The sequence below is a fragment of the Aulostomus chinensis genome, chromosome 15 (assembly GCF_037954235.1).
Source record: "Aulostomus chinensis isolate RoL2024-O1b breed Wild chromosome 15, RoL_Achi_v1.0, whole genome shotgun sequence".
Taxonomy (NCBI): domain Eukaryota; kingdom Metazoa; phylum Chordata; class Actinopteri; order Syngnathiformes; family Aulostomidae; genus Aulostomus; species Aulostomus chinensis.
Window position 1 is genome coordinate 22,497,393 of NC_141334.1, and position 20,877 is coordinate 22,518,269.

The following is a 20,877-nucleotide window of genomic DNA, read 5'->3' on the forward strand; positions in this document are numbered from 1 at the left end:
AGTATCAATCAGCCTCGTCCTCATCTTTGGATCTTCTCTCTCTCTCACACACACACACGCACACGCATTCCACATTTCACTGCAAATAAATGAAAATTTTCAGGTAGTCATCAACTTAAAATTCAGCACAACCTGGTGTTTCATATTAGCAAAACCCTGCATGGCTCCAATTCATTAGATATCTGCTGTCATTCCGGAGCCACAGTCATGAATTGAAAATGTAATTGTATGGAATCCAATGACTGATTATCTTAGAAGGTTCAGAATAAAGTTAAGTAAAAAAGTAAGGGATATTTCCTCCCAAATTATTTCATTGAGTAAAATGTGTTGAAAGTTATACTTCATCCAAAAAAATGTATTTTGCCTTGAGGGGTACTCACAATAGGTATCCCACCTGCATTAAATCTTTGTGAGGAAAGTTTTTTTTCCTGGCACAGTGGCCTTGAGATGGACCTGAGAAACTTGCTGCACTATTGTATTCTATAGGTCCAGCTGGAACTGTCCCAACAAAATCAACCATACAGACAAAATTAACTGAAGAGATTACCACGGTAACAAATGTTCAAACTTCAATTTTCTGCTTGGGAGAAGGACATCACCTAAGCGTTTGTGTTTTAATGTCTAAATATGCTGGGGTATCGTTATAAATGTTTAACAGCAATACACTGATACAAAGTTTTGGTGGAATATGATTCACCAATTTTAAAGCGATACTTCACCCAGAAAGTCCATCCATCCATCCATTTTCTACTGCTTATCCTGTTAAGGGTCGCGGCTGCCGGCACTCCGGCTTCCTCCCGCAGTCTAAGACATGCAAATGGTGACTAAGTTAATTGGATACTCTAAATTGACCATAGGCCTGACCTGTGATGTACTGGTGACCCGTCCAGGGTGAACCCCGCCTCATGATCGAAGGCAGCTGGGATAGGCTCCAGCCCCCCGTGACTCTTAACAGGATGAGCAGTAGAAAATGAATGGATGGATGGAGTATGAAGGAGCACTTCCATCACAACTGCTGCATTTTCTTTTCCACTGGTCTCCCTCTTGAGTGGAGAGAACAGGGACAACAGAGCTGTTGGTCACAGTGGAGAGAACTGCTACTTTTTTTTTTTGAGAGGATGATTATTTGAACACAGAAAACAGGAAAGACTGCAATGTAATCTTGCAAATCTTTATTTCACGGCACAAAAAGATATAGAGTATATTTGATTTAATTTTAGAATACAAGGAAATGTGTTGGAAGAACAGGAGCAATCCTCAGAAGGGAGATGGATGAAGGTACAGGTGACCTCTTTCAAAGCCTCTTTGACAGAGGACAACTTGTTAATTTGTCTTTTCTAATCTCTCACCCACTCAGAGTAGCTGCAGGTAGAGTCTTAGAACAGGAACACGTGTCACCAAGCAGCTGCACAAACACATTTTTCAGACATTTCCCTGTCAGAGTATGAATGAATGATGAAGGTGGAAATAATAGTGTCTGCATACAGGTAGAGCAGTAACGAAGACAACTGGGAATGGATCAGATGGATGGAGTAAAAGCTGTCTCTGTCTCTCTGTCATACTAAGTGGATTTCTTCCATACAGAGAACAGCAACCTTCCCATATGGAGCAGCGGATAAAGGCAGATTACAGCAGTTTTTGTGTGTGAGAGGGACTGTTACACTACCACCGCCACCAACACAGTCCACATAAATTCTTGAGGGACACAGATACCAGTTGCCAGTTTAAACATACACATTTTTGTTGATGACATTTTTTTATTGAATTAAATGTAAAAGTTTATATAAAGCAATTTTGTTTTATCACTATTTTATTTACCTGTCTTTTTTAACATGCAAAATTTTCAATGTGCATGATGTGCAGTGTAAATAAAATGTGTTATTAAAAGTATTACATTTTAAATTAAAATTAAAACTTACATAATAATACATAATAAATATTTCATATTTTCATTATGAATACATTACATTACAATACATTATGAATTACATGATAGAGTTAACAATAAAGTCCTCCTTCAAAAAGAATTGGATGTTCACTTAAAAGGAAATAACATAGAATAATTTAATTCAAATAAAAACTGGGTTTGTACAACAACAAAAATCATGTGCATTTCTTTCTATGGGTTGATGCCACTTTAAAAACATAAAAATCTTTAAGAACTCTATGGAATATTTCTTTATAAATGACATGTGACTTCAAGGAAAATGAGTGAAAAAGAGTTATGGACATTTATGAATAATTTCTTCTCCTTTTTGAAAGTTGTCACATTGATTCTGCTGTGTTTTTTAAAAATCTTTTTTGTGCTTTCTATTTGTGTGGAATAGATACATTCATTCAGTCATATTGTTTCCAATGATTATGAAACATTTGGAAAATATTGTCATTGTTTAACTTATTGTACACAAACCAGTAAAAACATAACCCTTGCTGCTTCCTGAAATAAATCATTAGCTTTGCTTAAACAGGAATATGTGTGTGTGTGTGTGTGTGTGTGTGTGTGTGTGTGTGTGTTTAAGGAAGGGTGTGCCCATGACTTGCCTCACTCACACAGTCATTTACATGTGTGAGAGGGTGGAGTCCTGCTCCGTGGCACCACGGCCTAATAAGCTCAGTAACAATAAGTCGGCTTTAACCATTGATTAACCAGCAGCTGACACAACAAAAACAAATCCCACAATAGCGATTAATGCAAGCTCTGAAGCTGTGCCTTTTAGTGAAGAAAGTGTTTCATGTTGCAACCATATCTTCTTGCACCACAGAAAGGGGCAATTAAACTGAACTCATGTAGTGGTTGCAAACAATGAGATAAAACAAAACCGCCCCAGACATGAAGCACAAAGATGAACACATATGATGAGATATGACTGATGATCTCTGACATGCTGGTGGCTGAAGAGACCACAGCTTTGCCTCTGTTGCCGGCCATATGCAGGGGATCAGAGGGCTGCTGCTGCTGCTGACCCTCCCCCACCATCTTCCCCCTGTTTTTCATGGTTGTCTGCTTGCTTCTGCATATACAATACTTACTGTGTCTGGAGACATTCCAGCCCGCACCACACTGTTGCTCTTACAAAACCATGACAATTTTAAGAACAATCTGAACAGTGGGAAGATGTATGACCTCCTGCTAACCAGAGGGGTTTACTACAAAGCAAGATTCGTGGGTTAGTGAGGTATGTTGAGACTAAAGCCAGGATTTTCAATGTCACAAAGGTGGCACTCTTTTAATTGATGTGGCAAACTTAACCTGGTCCGGAGCAGGTTATCCTCCAAGTTTCAGAGGGAGTGAGTATTTAGAGACCAGAGTGATATCTATCTATATCTATCTTTGACTGATGTCATTCCCTATGAACACTACAGATTCTCAGTTTAGGGAATACGTTACTTATGCAAACTGCTGGAGCCATATGTAAGTAACTCTGCAAAAAGGAGCCATGTACTCATAGTTGCACAGACTATGTGCATATCATTGTGCTTTTTTGCCACAGGAAACTATATGCATTCAGTTGGCGATGCAGAAAATGTGAGCAAGAATACTCTCTGCCGCGCGATTCGCAAAGTTGTTCTTGCTCTCACTTAACTTCTGAATATGTTTGCAGTCCCTGGCCATTTGTCCACAATGGCTATAAAAGAGGCCTTTTATAAAATCACTGGTAACATACATTTGTAGTTCACTATATTAATAATCAGTATGAGGAATACTTGCATGTGAAATATAATGTATAAATCTAATTCCTTCATAAGATTCCCGAGGGAGTTTAAGAGCTTTGGATGTGGGAGGCACAGAGAGTACATTGAGTGGTAAAATAAATATATAAACATACAAATTTACACGATCGGCAATTTTCTGCCAGCATTCCTCTCTTGCCTTATTTGCAGCAGCTGTGTTGCTTTTTGCTGTCATAATTGTTTGATGTTGTTCATAACACCCCATTATAGACACTTGCTCTTCTTGCCTAAAGCAGGCGCCACGCAAGCTATCCATTTCCAAAGAGTCAAATGACGCGTTCAATGTCCCTTTTTATGGGGACGTGCACAGAGCCTGAAGCAAAAAGCATGAATTGACAAAGAAAGATCGTATCCACCGTTGTGATACCTGTTATCTCTGATTGGGAGTTTAGGGTTTGTTGAGCCAGTTTATCGAAAGAAAGCCTGGCTATGTTGAACTGGCTTCGTAGCGCACCACCCAGGAGGCTTTCACACCCAAAGTCTTAAACACATCCATAGTCTGCAACATTATATCCACTTTTTTTTTTAAATTGTAAATTTAAAAAATGCAATGAATATCTACATTAGCAGTCTAATCTCCGTAACGGGTGTGCTGTATTTGTTAGGAATACGCACATATAATTATACATTGGAACCCCAAAATATATTTGATAATATTACTACACATTGTAGGGCATCTTAGAGATGTTCATGCAGACAGACTTGGAATATGGACGATAAACTTAGTTATTTTATACATACATGATTCAAAACGACTGTATCCATGCCAAAATAGATATAACATCTGAATGTAACAGGCATGCATATTTCATATCTGCATTCATCAAGTATGGTATGTAAGTGCTGTCCTGAAGTGACCTCTTGTGGTGTAAATTGAGAAAAACTCTTTTTCAAGCAGCTTAATTTACAAATCAGAGTCCTTGTCAGGCCTTCATCTATGCTTCAAACAGCCATATGACATGTGCCAGTTCAGATGATCTTGATAGGACAATGTAGTGGCAGCCAGCCAACTGACACTCACAGGTCCAGGCAGCTTCACATTACCAGTTAAGGATCTTGTTCACAAACTTTCAGTCATCAACCTGTTGATCTATTTGCAACAACAACAACAACAACAACAACAACAACAACAACAACAACAACAACAACAACAACAAAATGACAACGATAATTTAATAATATAATAATATAATAATGACAGTACAACTAACATTACCACTAGTCCTTTGACTACTACTACTAATAATGATAATAACAGTAATTTTACACTTTTCAGGACACCCAAGGTTGCCTTAAGAAGCATAAAAATATTTAATGTAGTATACAGACGGATTGCAGCGAGGAAAACAAAAAAGGCTGCAATATTTGCAAATGTCTAGATGTCAGTAAATGACCACATGTGGAAGGATGGCTGACTTTCGTACACCGCCATGAAACCGCCACCAACAAAGGAAAAAAATATCTGGGAGCTTAAGACACCTATATGAAGGAATTTAATGTCAAAATACATTTTTGGGGGGTAAAGTATCCCTTTAATACTCATTGGATTTGCCTTATTGGGACGATACTGGATGGCTAATGTTTTATTTGATTGGTCAGATTGAGAACAATTATTCAAATATTGTTAAATCCTTATTGTTGGACTTAATGTGTGTGAAATCCCCTTTTCCTGTAAGAAAATTGCTTTCTTCAAACTACTGCTGAGGCAAAAACAGACAAAACTACAAATAGCCAACAAAAGACACCATTTATCGTTTTGAGGAGAACCCCGTCACATGCCAGGGCTGCAAGGAAATATATTTTAAATTTTCTTCTCTTCATCATTCTTTTCATGCAGATAGAACAGGAGTTGACTTTTTTATCCCATTAAAACTAATTATGTGTCCGGAATTTGCATTCTAGAACTGAGAATTTAAAACATAGACAGGGTTGATTTCTTTGAAAGTCTCTCATGGCATGCATTCACTTATACACAAAATATTATCATAACATCAGGTTGCTGATAAGACAGTGGAACTCACCTCACCTGCCTGCTCTAACGTCAGCCTCACACCCACCTGCTCAGGACTTTATTATGAGGAGATAAGAGCCTGCTATCAGAGGCCAGACCTGAACCTTGTTCCCAGAGACACAGGTGGAGTCCAGCAGCTCACCTGCTTTTTGCGGAAATGAAGCTTTGATCCATTCACAGCAGCGGAATCTATCTCACAGTAGGTCATATCGGATTGATGTTTCTTCTGAGGAATATGTCTTCTTCTGAGGTTTGAACTGACTAAGATCAATTCATAAATTACATGTTTTCAGTGTGAGTGGCACTGTGGTACAGTGGTTAGCACTGTCACCTCACAGCAAGAAGGTTCCGTGTTCGAGCCCCAGGGACTTTCCTTTTGTGGAGTTTTCATGTTCTCCCTGTTCCTGCTGGGTTCTCTCTGGTACTCTGGCTTCCTCCCACAGTCCAAAGACATCAAGAGGAGACGAGGCTAATTGATACTCTAAATTGAATGTCGGTGTGGCTGTGAGAGTAAATGGTTGTCTGTCTCTATGTGTTGGCCCTGTGATGGACTGGCGACCCGTCCAGGGTTTACCCCACCTCTCGCCCAAAGGTTGCTGGGATAGGCTCCAGCCCACCCCCGCAAACCTTAACAGGATAAGCAGTAGAAAATGGAAGGATGGATGGATGGATGGATGGATGGATGGATGGCTGCACAGCGTATGCATATGTACTCTCTGAAACACTGAGGGCAAGTACCACAGTATGTCAGGCTAGTTTTAATGACAAACAGAAGAGATGAGAAAGGATATTACGGACCCATTTTTTAAAAATCTTTTTAAACTTAACTTTGTTGTTTTGTACCAGTGATTGAATCTACTAGTTCCTTGGTCTGTCCTTTTTTCGTCATGTACAACTGTGACAAGTGCATGACTGTTCAAGGTAATTCAGAGCACAAATGATTTGTTGCATTTGTTGTTTTTTTTTAATCTCTGAGGATAAAGACACTGGCATGCCTTTTTCCTGAAAAGATGGCCAACATCTTCAGCATCTGGGTATTACTCTGTGCAACTGGAGGTCAGTATTCATTTAAGAAAATATACATAAATCTGATGATTGGAGGAGATTTAAAGAACTAACAAGCTGCCAGATTCAGTTAAGTGTGGAGAAGAGCAGCTAATATCTGGAATTGTGTTGGTTTTAACTTCTGCATCATGATTTCAGAGGCAAAGGAGTAATTAAAATGTATTTTCTATTGCATGTCCCCAATAAGGAAAGCTTTAAAATTTCTGTCAGGCACATGTAAATGGTTTAAAAACTTAAAACGATACTTCATTTAAAACGTTTTATTTTTTATTTTTCAAGTGTTCACAAATAGGTGTTTTGAGCCCATGAAGATATTTTCCCATCTGCATCACTTTTTATGACTTTAGAATGCAGAGCCAGTTACATATTTAAAACAAATGACTTTCATGGTAAACAATTGCTATATCAGCAAAACAACAGTAAAAACTGCATAAAACCACTTGTTTAAAACTCAAGTGCATTTCCAGTAGAATCCATGTCCAATTTATCCAGCTGTATATATGCTCGGTAACATAACAAACTGGCAAACAACAACCCCTCTAGTTTGGTGCTAATGTGAGCCATTGGCTCAGCTGAATGTTACATGTGGTCACAGTGTTACATGGATTATTCTGGATTGATATATGCTTGAGTTTGTAATCAATATTTTGGGCCAGTTTTGATGTTCTTTGCCTTTAGTTGCCATTAGCTTCAAGCTAAATTTATGTGGCTGACTCTTACTGTATACTGCAGTCACAAAGAAGTGTTTCATGAGGAGAAAAAAACCCCATTTCACTTCAATGACCTATGGAATGCAAATAAATAAAGAATGTTACTACATGAGTAAATTTCAGAATAGGTCAAAACAAGGACATTTTCCATGTACTCCTGTCTAAGGTGTTAAAAATGCTTCCTGAAATACAGCAAAGAAAGGAGAAAAAAAACTACTCAAGCAGAGCAAAATCAGCCCAAAACAAAACAGCTTACATCAGAACCAAACAGGGTATGCATGTTAAAAACTTGGAAAAAGAGAAACTATTGTCAAATGCAATAAAATAGCGCCCTTTTTTAAGAATTGCTCATTGTTGCTCAGTCAAGCGTCATCACTAGTTTCAAGCCGGTTTAAATGACATTTTTATATCAAGTGCCCTCCCCCGTTTTAACTGGAAAATGAAGGTGCTTAAGCATGTTAATGAGGTATAGTGTGGCGCAACTATACCATATATACTATAATAAACTGCTGTTTTGGGACACCGAAAAATATTTGTGCCATAGACCAAGAAGAGGTTAGTCTTTTTTCAGTGGTGTTGTGTGCTATCTAAAGGGCACATCAACCAGAGCAGCAGATGTGTGGCATTGCAATTTGGTTCTATTGATGCCCCCAAAAAGTGGCAACACTTGCCACCTCCCAGCTTTGCTTCACCTCTGATGGCTTCAGTGAGTTCCTGCTGCTCCTGTATAAACAGAAGACGAGCGTCTGTGCCTTCACTTGGAGCATGAGGAGCTTGTCTCTCCAGATTAGAAGCATTCACTCCTCCCAAGTTGAAATGTGTGTGCCAATTAAATAGCAACATGCTTAGTCCTAAACACCCTGGGCTTTAAAGGAATAACACAAGGGACTCAGGTTTGAGCGAAGTCCCGCCCTAAATACACTAATGAATGATTAGGTGTCTAATGACATCCTCTTTGCACCATGCCCTGTGATTTGCACTGTGATTCGGCACCCTCTAAAAAACCAAAATGACGCAGAAGATGCCCCAAACGCATATATACGGTGCACACATAGTATCATCAGCCAACCACCTGCCGCCATATTGCTCAATAGGGCACTTACAGTTATATTGCAAGTAAACAGATAGTTGACACAGCAACTGACATTTATCATTGTATTCTTTCTTTTCTTGGTTACTAAATAAAAAAAAAAAAATTCCTTTAATGGCCTAATGTGATTTGAAATACAACTTGTGACAGAACATAACAATCTCCTCTTATAGCAAAAATCATATATTTACCTCTGAAACACCTGAACCAACAATGAAAGAGTGAATACAATTGATTCATACATTCACTTGAAAAGTATGTGTATGTCCTACACAAGTAGTTACACGTTCTGTTGCATAACCTTTCTGTGAACCAGAGGTGTATTGATTAAGCAGTGAGTCAGGTTACTCAAGACACTGTTTGTGAAGCAATTTCTGTTGCTTTCTCTCACGGTGCAACAAACCATCCACAAAAAGCAATCCACAGCTCAAATCTAAAGCTCGAAACATGAAGGATCACTTTAGATTAATGTTCTGTTTGAGTTTCAGTCCGAAACCAAGGAGTATTGTTTGAAATGTTTACATACCTTGTGCAAACATATCTCGAGCTTTGATTTGAAAAGAGTGTTAGTTCACTGTTAGTCTCATTTTGCTGAAATCCAGAAATAGAATAATTAAATCAAAGTTGACTGTTGTTGAAAATCACAGTAACACTTTGTTTTTTTTGTTCACTGCAAAAACAAAGTCTGCCCAAGTATATTTATTTGCACTTTAAATTTAAAATAAGGTGTACTCCTTAACAAGTAGCATGACTAGGGCCTACTCTAAGACTGTATCATTTTATTTAAAATAAAGATCTTAACAAATAGATTTTGCTCACTCCCCTGACATAGAATTTTATCAGTTACAAGCTGCTGTGTCCCCAAATGAGGTCCAGGGAATGAGGGAAAGGAAACCTAGACAAAAAAGGCCCTAGTATAACAAAATCTAAGAAGGAAACACAGGGATTTATTCCTAAAAAGTTACATTATAACATTTCTTGAGAAAAAATTTCACCCAAATAGGTGTATGTGTGGTTGGTGGATTTCTGAACATACAGCTTGATGAAAAAATCATGGGTTATACCAGACAATGTACCTGAGACTTTGTAAATGTTGTCTTTTAAATAAAAAAAAAAAACTTTTATTGGAGGTTTGCTGATGTCAGTCAGTCACCATCAAATGTGTTTGGTTGGCTCTTTCTTGAATCACAAATAAATTAAAGCAGGAGGATATAAACATGGTTGTGAGTTCAAGACACATATTTGAGTGTACCTGAAAGGGAAAATAATCCTTTGGGTTAAGAATTGCTTTGTTTGGTGAGTCATAGTCAACCAAATCGTGTGTTTCTGTTTACTGTTAGAAAAGACATCCCAGGATATCGACTTTAACACAAATAATGTTATCAAGACAATCCTAAGGCAGTAGCACCCTCTCAAGCAGAAACACTAAGTCTAAATGCTGAATTTATCTTTTTTACTATGATAATCTCTCTAGCTAATGTTGTCTGTGTTCAGTGGTGTTGGGACGGTTCCAGCTGGAGCCAGGGAACACAACAGTGCTACAAGGTTCTCGGGTCCAATTCAACGCCACTGTGCTGGGAAAATGGAATATGATGACGTGGAGTGTGGGACAATATATGGTCCTCCATGTCTTTCACAATGGTAACATATCGTCATCCTTCGAACAGTTTTCGGCCTCATTCTGTTCCACTGGCGACACCAGCTGTGTGGAGTTTACCATCCACAATACCACCCGCAGGGAGTCTGGGACAGTCACCTGCACTGTGCAGGGGGAGTACGGCTCAGAGACGGCTGAGCTGTATGTACAAGGTAGACTCTAAATCCAGTACATAGTTTGTATATTTCATCATTTCATATTTCATATTTCATGCCTTGGGCGTGCAGTGGTTAGCACTGTCGCCTCACAGCAAGAAGGTTCTGGGTTCGAGTCCCAGCTCGGGATCTTTCTCCACACAGATCTTTCTGTGTGGAGTCTGCATGTTCTCCCTGTGCCTGCATGGGTTCTCTCCGGGTACGCCGGCTTCCTCCCACCATCCAAAGACATGCAATTTGGGACTAGGCTGATTGATACTCTAAATTGACCGTAGGTATGACTGTGAGTGTGAATGGTTGTTTGTCTTTGTATGTTGGCCCTGCGATGGACTGGCGACCTGTCCAGGGTGAACCCCGCCTCTCGCCCGTTGACGCTGGGATAGGCTCCAGCCTCCCCGCGACCCTTAATGTAGGAATAAATGGAAGACAATGGATGGATGGATGGATATTTCATGCCTTGGATGTTCACCGCAGATGCAGACACACAGAATAGGATGTTCTCTTCAATGCTTACCCTGACACTATCCAATTTTTATGCTTGTTTTACTTTACTACAAAATATTTGTGCATCATAAAAGAAAGGGAGATGTAATGACTGGGCTGTACTCTAGAGAGCATCAGTCAGCTATGTTGATTAGCATCCTCTTGCAAGGACAGCTGATAGTGTCAGCCTCTTTCATGACTGTATGTTCCTTGCACAAATGAGTACTGGTCACACAAAACACACACAATTCTTAGGGTTAGGGCTGGCGTGGGTTCTCTCCAGGTATCTCCAGCTTCCTCCCACAGTCCAAAGACATGCAAATGGGGACTAGGCTGATTGAACACTCTAAATTGATCGTAGGTGTGGCTGCGAGAGAGCATGGTTGTCCGTCTACATCTGTTGACACGTCCAAGGTGAGCCTTTCGCCCGAAGGCAGCTGGGATAGGCTTCAGCCCCCCCCCGACCCCTAACAGAATTAATGGTAGAAAATGGATGGATGGATGGATGGAAGTGAATTCAAGGACACATTAAATGTCAAGGGAATTTTTTAGGGTTACAGTAATTTATCATACAGTAAATTGGTATCCAGTATGACAGTAATTAACTGTAAGTAAGTAATTGGGCTAGTTTTGCTCTAAATATTCCTATATGTGTAATTTGTTTATTTATTAACAGGAATTTTTAAAATATTTTTTTTAGTCTTTACTTTTAATAGTTTTTGATCTTTTTTCAAAAACTTCAAAACTTCAGTTTTGATCATACAAATTGTTTGTCTTAATTTGTAGGATTGTGTCCCTTAAAATGCCATTTTTGTGTAACACACCTGCCTAACATACAAACATGTTTTACTCAGGCCCAACGATTCACAAACAAACTCAGTGTGGTTTGCAAATACAAAACATTATTCACAAACTAATGCATTTTGTTTTGCAAATAAGAAACATACCATTTAAACAACAACAACAACAAATACAGCATGTTTTTCACATACAAAGAAACATATTTCTCCAATTACAAAAAAAATCCTTTAAGTACAAGCTAAAATCTTTCAAGTACAAACTACAAACTTTCACGTACAAAAAAAATCCTTCAAGTACAAAAAAAACATTCTGCAACTACAAAAAACTGTTACGGTACTTTTGGCACAATCTTACCACTGTCACGTGACTTTTTGCACTAATTTTCCACCTTGCAGATCCACACACAAATGCTTTCAGATGCGCACACACAAATGCCCTCTGATTCACACGCAAATGCTGGTAAATGTTCTAAGAAATGTCCTGTGATTGGTTGCATTTGTGTGGATCTGCAAGGCAGAAAATTAGTGCCAAAAGTCATGTGACAATTTTTCGTAGATGTAGAATTGTCTTTTGTACTTGAAGGTTGTTCTGTTTTTGCACTTGAAGGATTTTTTTTTGTACTCAAAGGTTGTTGTTTTTTGTACTTGAAGGATATTTTTTTAATTGAAGAAATATGTTTCTTTGTATTTGTAAAACATGCTGTATTTGTTTCTGAAGCATGATGTATTTGTTTGATAGATATGTTTCTTATTTGCAAAACAAAATGCATAAGCTTGCGAATGATGTTTTGTATTTTCAAACCACACTGAGTTTGTTTGTGGATCGTTGGGCCAGAGTAAAACATGTTTTGTGTGTTTTTGAGGTTTTGGCATGATTTTAACTCCATACGAAACTCATGCAGCTCTACACAGGTTTTTTTTATTGGATTAGGGAACACGGGCTGAAACTGCTACCCATATTCAAGCTTGATGTATGTGTGTGTGTGTGCGTATGAGTGAGCGAGTGTTTGACAGTCACACCAATAACAAGACTGTCATTCACATGATTAGTTTGTCTTTTTCTGAAGCATCCATGTTTTCATTTAATTCATATTTTTTTTATATATTTAAAATATGTTATGACTAGAAAAATAAAGAGGTTATGAATTTTGGTATCAAAGTCAAGCTAATGTTACTTCACAAAGAGTTTAAACAGTTTACGCCAACATATGTTGAATACATAACCTTGATTCCATCTCATTTGGATTAAAAAAAGAAAACAACCATTAATCAGCTGGAAATCATTACGCATATGCCAGGAACTCATCCTTTAGACTCCCCTCCTCAGTTCATCTTCACACCATTTGCCAGATTTACCCTGGAACATACAGCATTAAGAACTGTGTAAAATCCTGCATTCAACCTTTCCTTGAAGAGCCCTTTGTCCACTGAAAAAAAATAACAGAAAAGTCAATATAGTGGAAGAGTTGGATAAAGTGAATCATCAGATGATTGTCACTAAATGAAAGTCTTGTGGGAATCAACAGGTGACAACATATTTTGGTGTTGCAACTGCAGGGATGCTGATAAAAAAGCTTATGAAATTTGCATAAGAATAAGAAAAAAGAGATAAAAAGACTAAAACTTGAATTAATAAGGGGGAAATTAAAAACAAAACAAAACAAGGAGAGACAAACCACAGACCCAAAGAAAAAATGACCAACATAAAGATCAACTAGGCAGTTTTTTAGTGATTGTTGTTGCAATTTTATGCAAGGAATTTGCAAAAACTGTAGTTTATTTAATGAGGATAACAACAAGGTGATTTCCCCCAATGTTCCGTTCACACCAGGATACTACTTTAAAATAGTAATTTATAATGACTTCCTATGATAAGCAAGCATACTACATTAAGTGCTGGGAATAATTAAGTCATCTTGTTTTGTTTCAGACCCAAATAAACACTTGGCTCAAACTTACGAAACCTCGATGAGTCAAACAAGTTCCATGGTTATTTTTGCTGGGAAATGAGACTGATTGGCGGACTTTGGCTGCGTCCGAATTGCAAAGTAGGTCGGATCGTAGGTCTCAGAGTTGGTCGTAGGCTGTCCGAAACCACAACTGGCGTGAGTAGCAACCGACTTCGCAACCTAAATTCCAGCCTAAACACGCCCACATTGTAGGTCGGTTCAGGTGCATCCTACGGAGCAACCTATGCGTTAATGTGCTTAATAGTAGATAATGAGGGAAAGGTGCGTTCAGAGTGGAGTCTACCTAATTGCGGTATCTGTGCTCTGCCAGCAGAGGTCGTGCTTCACCACCAATCTTCTAGGGTGTCCGAATGGTGCCGCCGTGTTTAGGTTGAAGGAGTAGACTGTAGCGGTAGGTCGTAGCAGTAGGACGTAGGTTGCCGCTTGGCAATTCGGATGCAGTGGTAGATTGCCAAGCGGCAATTCGGATGCAGATTGTGAAATAATGCAAGCCCCGCATAAATGTGCGGACTTTGGCTGATTATGCGTTGAATTACGCGATCGCTTAATCACGTTTTTTCTGGAGGGACTGACTAGAGTCCACAATAGAAACGAAGGGCTCATTTTAAGGATGATGCAAGCTGGTGCTCGATCAAGCGTAAGGATCGTCGGTAGTTTCAAGCAGACGCATATGATGTTTTCACGGCAAATGCCTTCGACCTTAAACTAACAAGTAAAATTTTTCACCACCTTCACTGACAGGTGCTTAAGTATGTTCATGAGATGTGGTCTAATGCCACCATGGTGCACTGCTGTTTTGGAACAGGAGGCTTGTTTTTGGTCAGTGTTGTTATGGATGTAAGGCTGTTTAAATGGCGCATCAATCAGATGACCAGAGGGGCGGCATTGCAAAGCATCTCTATCGATTCCTGACAACGTGGAAACCTTGGCCAATTCATCCTCTCAGGCCTGCTTCCCCTCCCCCCCTGTGCACCATTAACCATAATTCGCAATCTGATTATGTGCCCTCTAAATAACGAGATAAAACTGAATGTGCACACATAGCACTGTTCGCCAAACACCAGGTGCCTTAACTTGCACAAATAGGGCCATAAAAGTAAAAAAAAAAAAAAAAAAAAAACATGGCTGAAACATGAACAGTCCAAATGGGACTATGATATACTGGAGCAGTATCTGTAATATTTTGGATTTTTCCTTCCATGTTGTTAACAATAAAATGATATAGAAAATCTCAGGATATATTCTGTTGAATTTTGCTTTTTACCTGTTCAGATTTTAACTCTTAGGGTTCACTTTGTCCAGCCATCTATACTATATTAAGCGATCACTTCATTCTTGACAGCCCTCTTCTCCCTATTTTCCAGAGAGTGGTACAGTCAACATCATGGGAGGGAACATAACAGTGGTACAGGATGAAGAGGTGGAGTTTCATTGTGTAACAACAGCTTGGTACCCTGCACCTGCTTTCAGCTGGACACGGAATGGTCAAGTTGTCAACAGCAGCCTGTACAACAGCAGCAGCATTACTCATGGAGGTTATTTCAACTCCACCACTGTCCTGAAGTTCCAGGCTGTCAGTAACGCTACAGTGGAGTGTCTAGCGACGGTGCCAACACTAAAGGTGCCGCTAGCTAGCTCTGTCTACTTGGTGGTTGGTAAGAAAGTCTCCCATTAATCCCCTATAGACTATACAGTGTATGGGACAAAGCATCCTCTCAACAAAATTTCTGCCTGAAGAAAGGCGCACAGATTTAAAAAAAGGTAATCATTTTTTTATGGAAGAGAGTTTCATTGCAAATGAACATTGAAGAAGCCCACGTATTTGCAGGAGAGCCAGATTATACACAATTTTACTTTGCATGAGATTATTTTATCTGTTATGTTGGGAAAAACTGGGAGGCAGTGAATAAATGCAGAGGGCTGAGTGGGTCAGAGAGACTGCACATTCAAATATTAATTTCAGTCAGGTATTTGAGTCATTCTGGTATTTCCTCTGCAACAGTGGCCAAGCCTCCAGACTGGACTGTGCTGATAGCTGTGGTTGTCTCCATTGGAGGTTTTGCTCTGCTAGTTTTGCTCCTGATTGGAATCATCTTTTGCTGCAGATGCAGGAAAGAAAAACGTAAGGCCATCATTGAACTGATCTTTGAAGGGATAATGTGTAACGAAATAATGGATATTTACTCTTATGAAGAACACATTTTTGGAAAGAATTGCAAGATTTAAATATTTATACTTTCAATATATGTGTGACTTTTTACTCGCAGCTATAAACATTGAGTATTTAAACTCAGCCTTTGTTTTATGAGAACACTGATTACTTTGTACCCCAATTTATAATGTCTTAAGAGGACAGGGCCAAGATGAAACCTGACAATTTATTACCTCATTGATATTACAATACAAAGTTACTAATCATTTTGTTATATTCCAGAACCCAACTACCAAGATGAAATGAGGTAAGTTACTGCATTTCCATGATTCCTTCCATCTAACTCCACATACTGGTATGTTTGCACAACCAGTAAAATACTATTAGCCCTATTTTAAGCATGATGCATGTGGGCACTCAGTCAGGTGCCAGTGTCATTGCTAGTTTCAAGCTGGCGAATGACATTTTCTTGCCAAGCGCCCTCACCCTATAACGAGCAAAAGCTGACTTGAAATGCATGCGCAACTGACATAGAAATATGCAAAACCTGAGCTTTAAAGGGAAAGACTCGAGCGTATGAGTGATGTCACGCCTTATATACAGCTACAATAACTAGATGGGGATGACTGTCTCTTTGTGCTGTGAGCTGCCATTTGCGCTCTGGTTACACATCATGTAAATACCAAAATTAAACTGAACATGCCATGAATACACTCTGCACACATAGTGCTATCCACCAACTGGACTGTATTGTCTGTGTCTGTGCAAGCTTTCCTACACTTGAAAGGGAAGGGCCTCTTCCCAGAAACCAGACACTGGACCATTTATTTCTTTTAGCTCTTTTAGTTCTTTATTGCTCTTAGCACAGGTTTGAGGCAAAGACAACCTTCGTAAAATTGAAACCAATTGGCAACTATGATTATCATGTTCCAACAAACAAAGGCTAAGGTGTTCTAACAAACAAAGCTAAATTTCAGAACCTTAAGTAAAAAATGAATGCCCTCATCACTAGGTGTATTACAGACATATACACACCTGAGTTTCACTGAACAATTAAATTAATAACTTATCCTAATCCATTTTCTTCCGCTTATTCCTGTTAAGGGTCATGGGGTGGCCTCGATCTGGGACTCGATCCCAGAACCCTCTTGCTGTGAGGGGACAGTGCAAACCACTGCACCACCATGCAGCCCTTATCCTAATCATAAAAAGCAATTTAACAATACATCCTTTCAATAAGTATATTTAACATTTTTACAGTTCATTTTACAAAACATGTAAGCACAAATGACTCTTGGGCCACGGATCAGTGTCAGCTGGTCAGACGGAGCAACACTCATGACTGCATTAAAAGTCATCAGGTGAAACAAGTGACCCTAGTGACACACAGGAGGCGGAAGCGCCGCGAAGCGTCGTTTCCCTTGCGTGCAGGCGCCTTGCTGTTTACACAAAAAAGCGCATTTCCCCGCGCTGGTCAACAAGGGATTCTGCCCCTCCCCACCTTTACCACGTAAAGAGCTGTTTTATTTTGATTTATTTTGATTTTGATAGTCGACCGGATGCTGTATGCCGATCCTGTGTCCGACTTCTTGCGTAGTTTGACAGAATCACTCTCGATTCCGCCTCGGCCGTGTCCCCGGGGTGAGGCGCGCTCACAGCGGAGCGCAGATGAGCGATCGCCAGTATCAGTCAAGGGTGATACTGGGAATTTGCCTTTAGGAAGTTGATTATGATTATCATAAAACACAGGAGACAGATTTTAGACAAATGAACGTGCTTTTTATATTAACTAGCTACTATATAAAACAATTTATAAATATAGAAATAATTCCCATAATAATAGCTTAATCAGTTTGTTAAAAATGCCACTCTGATCACCAATTACTCTGTGAAAAACATTACTTAATGCTGGACATAACCTGGATACTGGATACCTGGGTAATTTTTTTGGCTGAAAAGCCTCTGTCAGAGACCTCTGTCTCTATGTGGGGGGTTTTGTTTGGGTTTGGGGATCTTTGCCCTCCTCCTCCGTCCTCAAATATTTTGCAACTCAAAGTTCTCCCGAGGGTGAGCTGGTTTAATATGTATGTGTAAATTTGTGGCGTTACCAGCGTGGCAAATGAGTTTATTACACACATCACATGTGACAGTGTCCCTATCAGCTGCAGTGAAAAAGCTCTTCACAGCTCTCTTCCTGTCCGCCATTACGGCTGCTCTCAGTCAGGGCTCTCACTCTCCCGCAGAGTGGGTGCAAAGGCATAGTGTGCCTGATGGAGCAGCAGCAGAAAGAGAGAGGTACACTGTTTGTACAGACAGATTTGGAGAGAAGCTGTGCTCACATGAAGTCTGTGAGGAAATTCAAGTAATTTGCTTGATGTAGAAGAGAAATTACAACAAAAGTCATCATTCTGATACCGATACTCACCTTGGTATCAATGCTATTGATATTTATATCAATATGCCCAGCCTGAGTGTCAGTTAAGCTGAGCAGTAAAAGCCAGACACTTAGGGCTGCCTCACACATGCATGGTGCCATGGATCGCTTAAAGAGGGCCACTTATCTTTATGCATTTCTTTGTGTTAAACAGGAGAGTGAGGACACAGAGCCAGCTGAGTGGTGTGAGTCCAGTTGGAATGAAACAAGATCAAGTTAATGCAGGATATGTTCCAGAGGGTCAGACAAGTAAGATACATGTGTACAAATACAAGTGTATGTACAAGCATTTTTGGGCAGTTTTGCTGTTGTTTGCCATTAGTTGTCATTAGTTCCAGACTTAATCTAAGTAACTGTCTCGTTCTGCAATTCCTAAGAACTGATGCAAGAAAGAAGAAAATGTCTTTCTGAGCTCAACAGGTGTCAGGTGTGGTGGGAGACATTCCAAAAGTCTTTGTGACATTAACAAAAAAAACAACAACTTTATTTGATATTTACTTAAATGTATAAGTACTGCCACCACTATTTCTTTTATTTAGTTTTGCCATGATTTACTGAATTCCACACTTCCTCACATTCCTCTTCAGCTGTTGCCAATTATGATGCTAATTAATCAGTTTCATTAGCCTACGGGCATGAGTGGATATATATTTGGACTAAATTTTCGATTCTAACATGGTTTTCACAGGTTGGTTCATGAGAATTGGGGTACTCAAATTATTTATGGCATAAGTAGATACAGAACATTTATACATGTCCATGATGATAATAAGACACCTCAGTAACCAAATTCAGGCTCTCATCATGGAAATATACTGGGATTGTGACATACCTGGATCGTCTCTCCTACTTGTGATTCAAAGCTCCTCTCTGTTGCAGGTGTAACTCCCAGTGAGCTCAATGACAGTGGCATTTGTCAATCAAATGGCTCCAGTATTTTTCAGGTAGGAGTATGTGTTGTTTGCAACTACACAAAGGTAATGAGTAGAAAATGTGAAATGTGGCAGCATGTGAGCCCTTTAGGTGGTGACACCCCTTTACAGTCATAGAATGGTGTGGATGTAAAGATCACCAAAATGTATATTTTATATTGAAGAGTGGATTGTATTTATCAGATTAATTGAAATGCACAATTCATTAGTTGATAATTCATTTTAGTAATGAATCATGTACATCAACAAATATACCATCTAATTCTTCAATAACAGCAGAATAACACTAAGCTGAACAGAACAGTCAATATCAGTATTTGTGTTGACACGATCCTCTTATTTATTTTTTTCTACCAGACCATGTCTGCTATTCAAATAAAACAGATATTGTTTATGTGATTTTTTTTTAATCTCTTTAGAAGCCTGATGTAGAGAGGAGTACCATTGTTGAAAATGACGACAGCACTGTGAATGACCAAAGTACCAGGAAACACAGGCATGTTACCATTGTATAAGGACAGTGGACCAAGGTGGATATCCAAAAATAACTAAAGCTTTTGGAAGTCTGACTTTACTGTGTCTACAATCTGGATTTAGGTGGAAACAATATCAACCCAAAGACTGATGCTCTCTAGTTCTGATTGTTGGCTGTGAATGCCTTCTTCAATGCCTTTCAAATACAAAGATCTACCGAGGTGTATATGTCAGTAAAGTTACATTTATGGAAAGTATTTAGAATTTTATTCAATTGGTGGATGTTCAGGAAATACAGATTAAATGCTTTTAAACCAAAAGTGTTGAAGAGCAAAAGCACCCACCAGATAATGAATTTGTCTAGTCATACTGAACTGTTTATTTATATTCCGATATTGTGATCTAATCTCAGAATTCTAAAAGGACCAGATTAAATGTATTTTGTTATCTAAGTTCTGTACAGTTCTTCTTAACGAATCATCCTTGCTTTTTTAAAGCATGGCAAATACTTACTTCAAATCAACAAGCCCTTTCAAACTGTATCAAGGTCTAATAAAGAATAATTTAAAGTGTCTGGGAAGAGTTTATATATGTCATTAGTAAGTCAGAACGTTTCTTTTCATTTGATTGCATTATTTTTGCAGTGCAGGTTTTGTGTGTTTACAGGTTGTCAAACCTGCAGTACCAGTGGTGCAATGGTTCTCACCTTGAACCTGCTGAGTGGCTGATTCCTTCAGTAGAATGTAGGTTTTCTTCCCATAACTGCACTAGAGCACTGAGTGACACTAATTTGCAAGTGTGTATGTTCTGTGTCTCACCCTGAACAAATAACCCATAAACATCTGCTAACATTAGGCAATTTTCTACTTGTGTTTAACACATTATTTTTTGCATCATTTGTGCAGGTTGTGGGTCACACGCTCGGTTAGGTATTTTTAACAAAATATCTGTCACACAACTTCCCAAAGTTATGCCTGCTCACAAACAGACCTTTCACTATGTATACCAATATGTGTATTTATGCTGATTATTCATGTTTACAAGTTGAACATCTGAATCTTTGAGGCCAGTCAGTCAGTCAGTTTAAATACTGAATCTAAAATTGCTGATCAATATACACTACACGAGAAGTTGCTCTAAATTGTTCTTTAAATCCTTCTCTTGGCAAGGGGAACGTGCCATTAGGGACCCACTGGTAATTTTTTGTTCTGG

General features: G+C 39.0%; 1 protein-coding gene across 1 annotated transcript; it reads left to right on the forward strand.

Moving 5' to 3' along the window:
- The first annotated feature begins 6,741 nt into the window (after positions 1–6,741).
- On the forward strand, positions 6,742–20,138 carry igsf5a (immunoglobulin superfamily, member 5a). The gene is made up of 8 exons (XM_086226814.1): positions 6,742–6,799; positions 10,103–10,417; positions 15,038–15,328; positions 15,676–15,795; positions 16,108–16,132; positions 18,414–18,508; positions 19,139–19,203; positions 19,611–20,138. The coding sequence occupies exons 1-8, from the start codon at positions 6,754–6,756 to the stop codon at positions 19,704–19,706; spliced, it is 1,053 nt and encodes a 350-aa protein (XP_086082940.1). The 5' UTR covers positions 6,742–6,753; the 3' UTR covers positions 19,707–20,138.
- The last annotated feature ends 739 nt before the right edge of the window (positions 20,139–20,877 follow it).

What these genes read in the sequence shown, in the direction of transcription:
- igsf5a (XM_086226814.1), top strand. Translation starts at nt 6,754, where the DNA reads ATGGCCAACATCTTCAGCATCTGGGTATTACTCTGTGCAACTGGAG. An exon ending in ATTACTCTGTGCAACTGGAG is followed by an intron (nt 6,800 to 10,102) that starts GTCAGTATTCAT and finishes GTCTGTGTTCAG; the next exon opens with TGGTGTTGGGACGGTTCCAG. An exon ending in CAGATGCAGGAAAGAAAAAC is followed by an intron (nt 15,796 to 16,107) that starts GTAAGGCCATCA and finishes GTTATATTCCAG; the next exon opens with AACCCAACTACCAAGATGAA.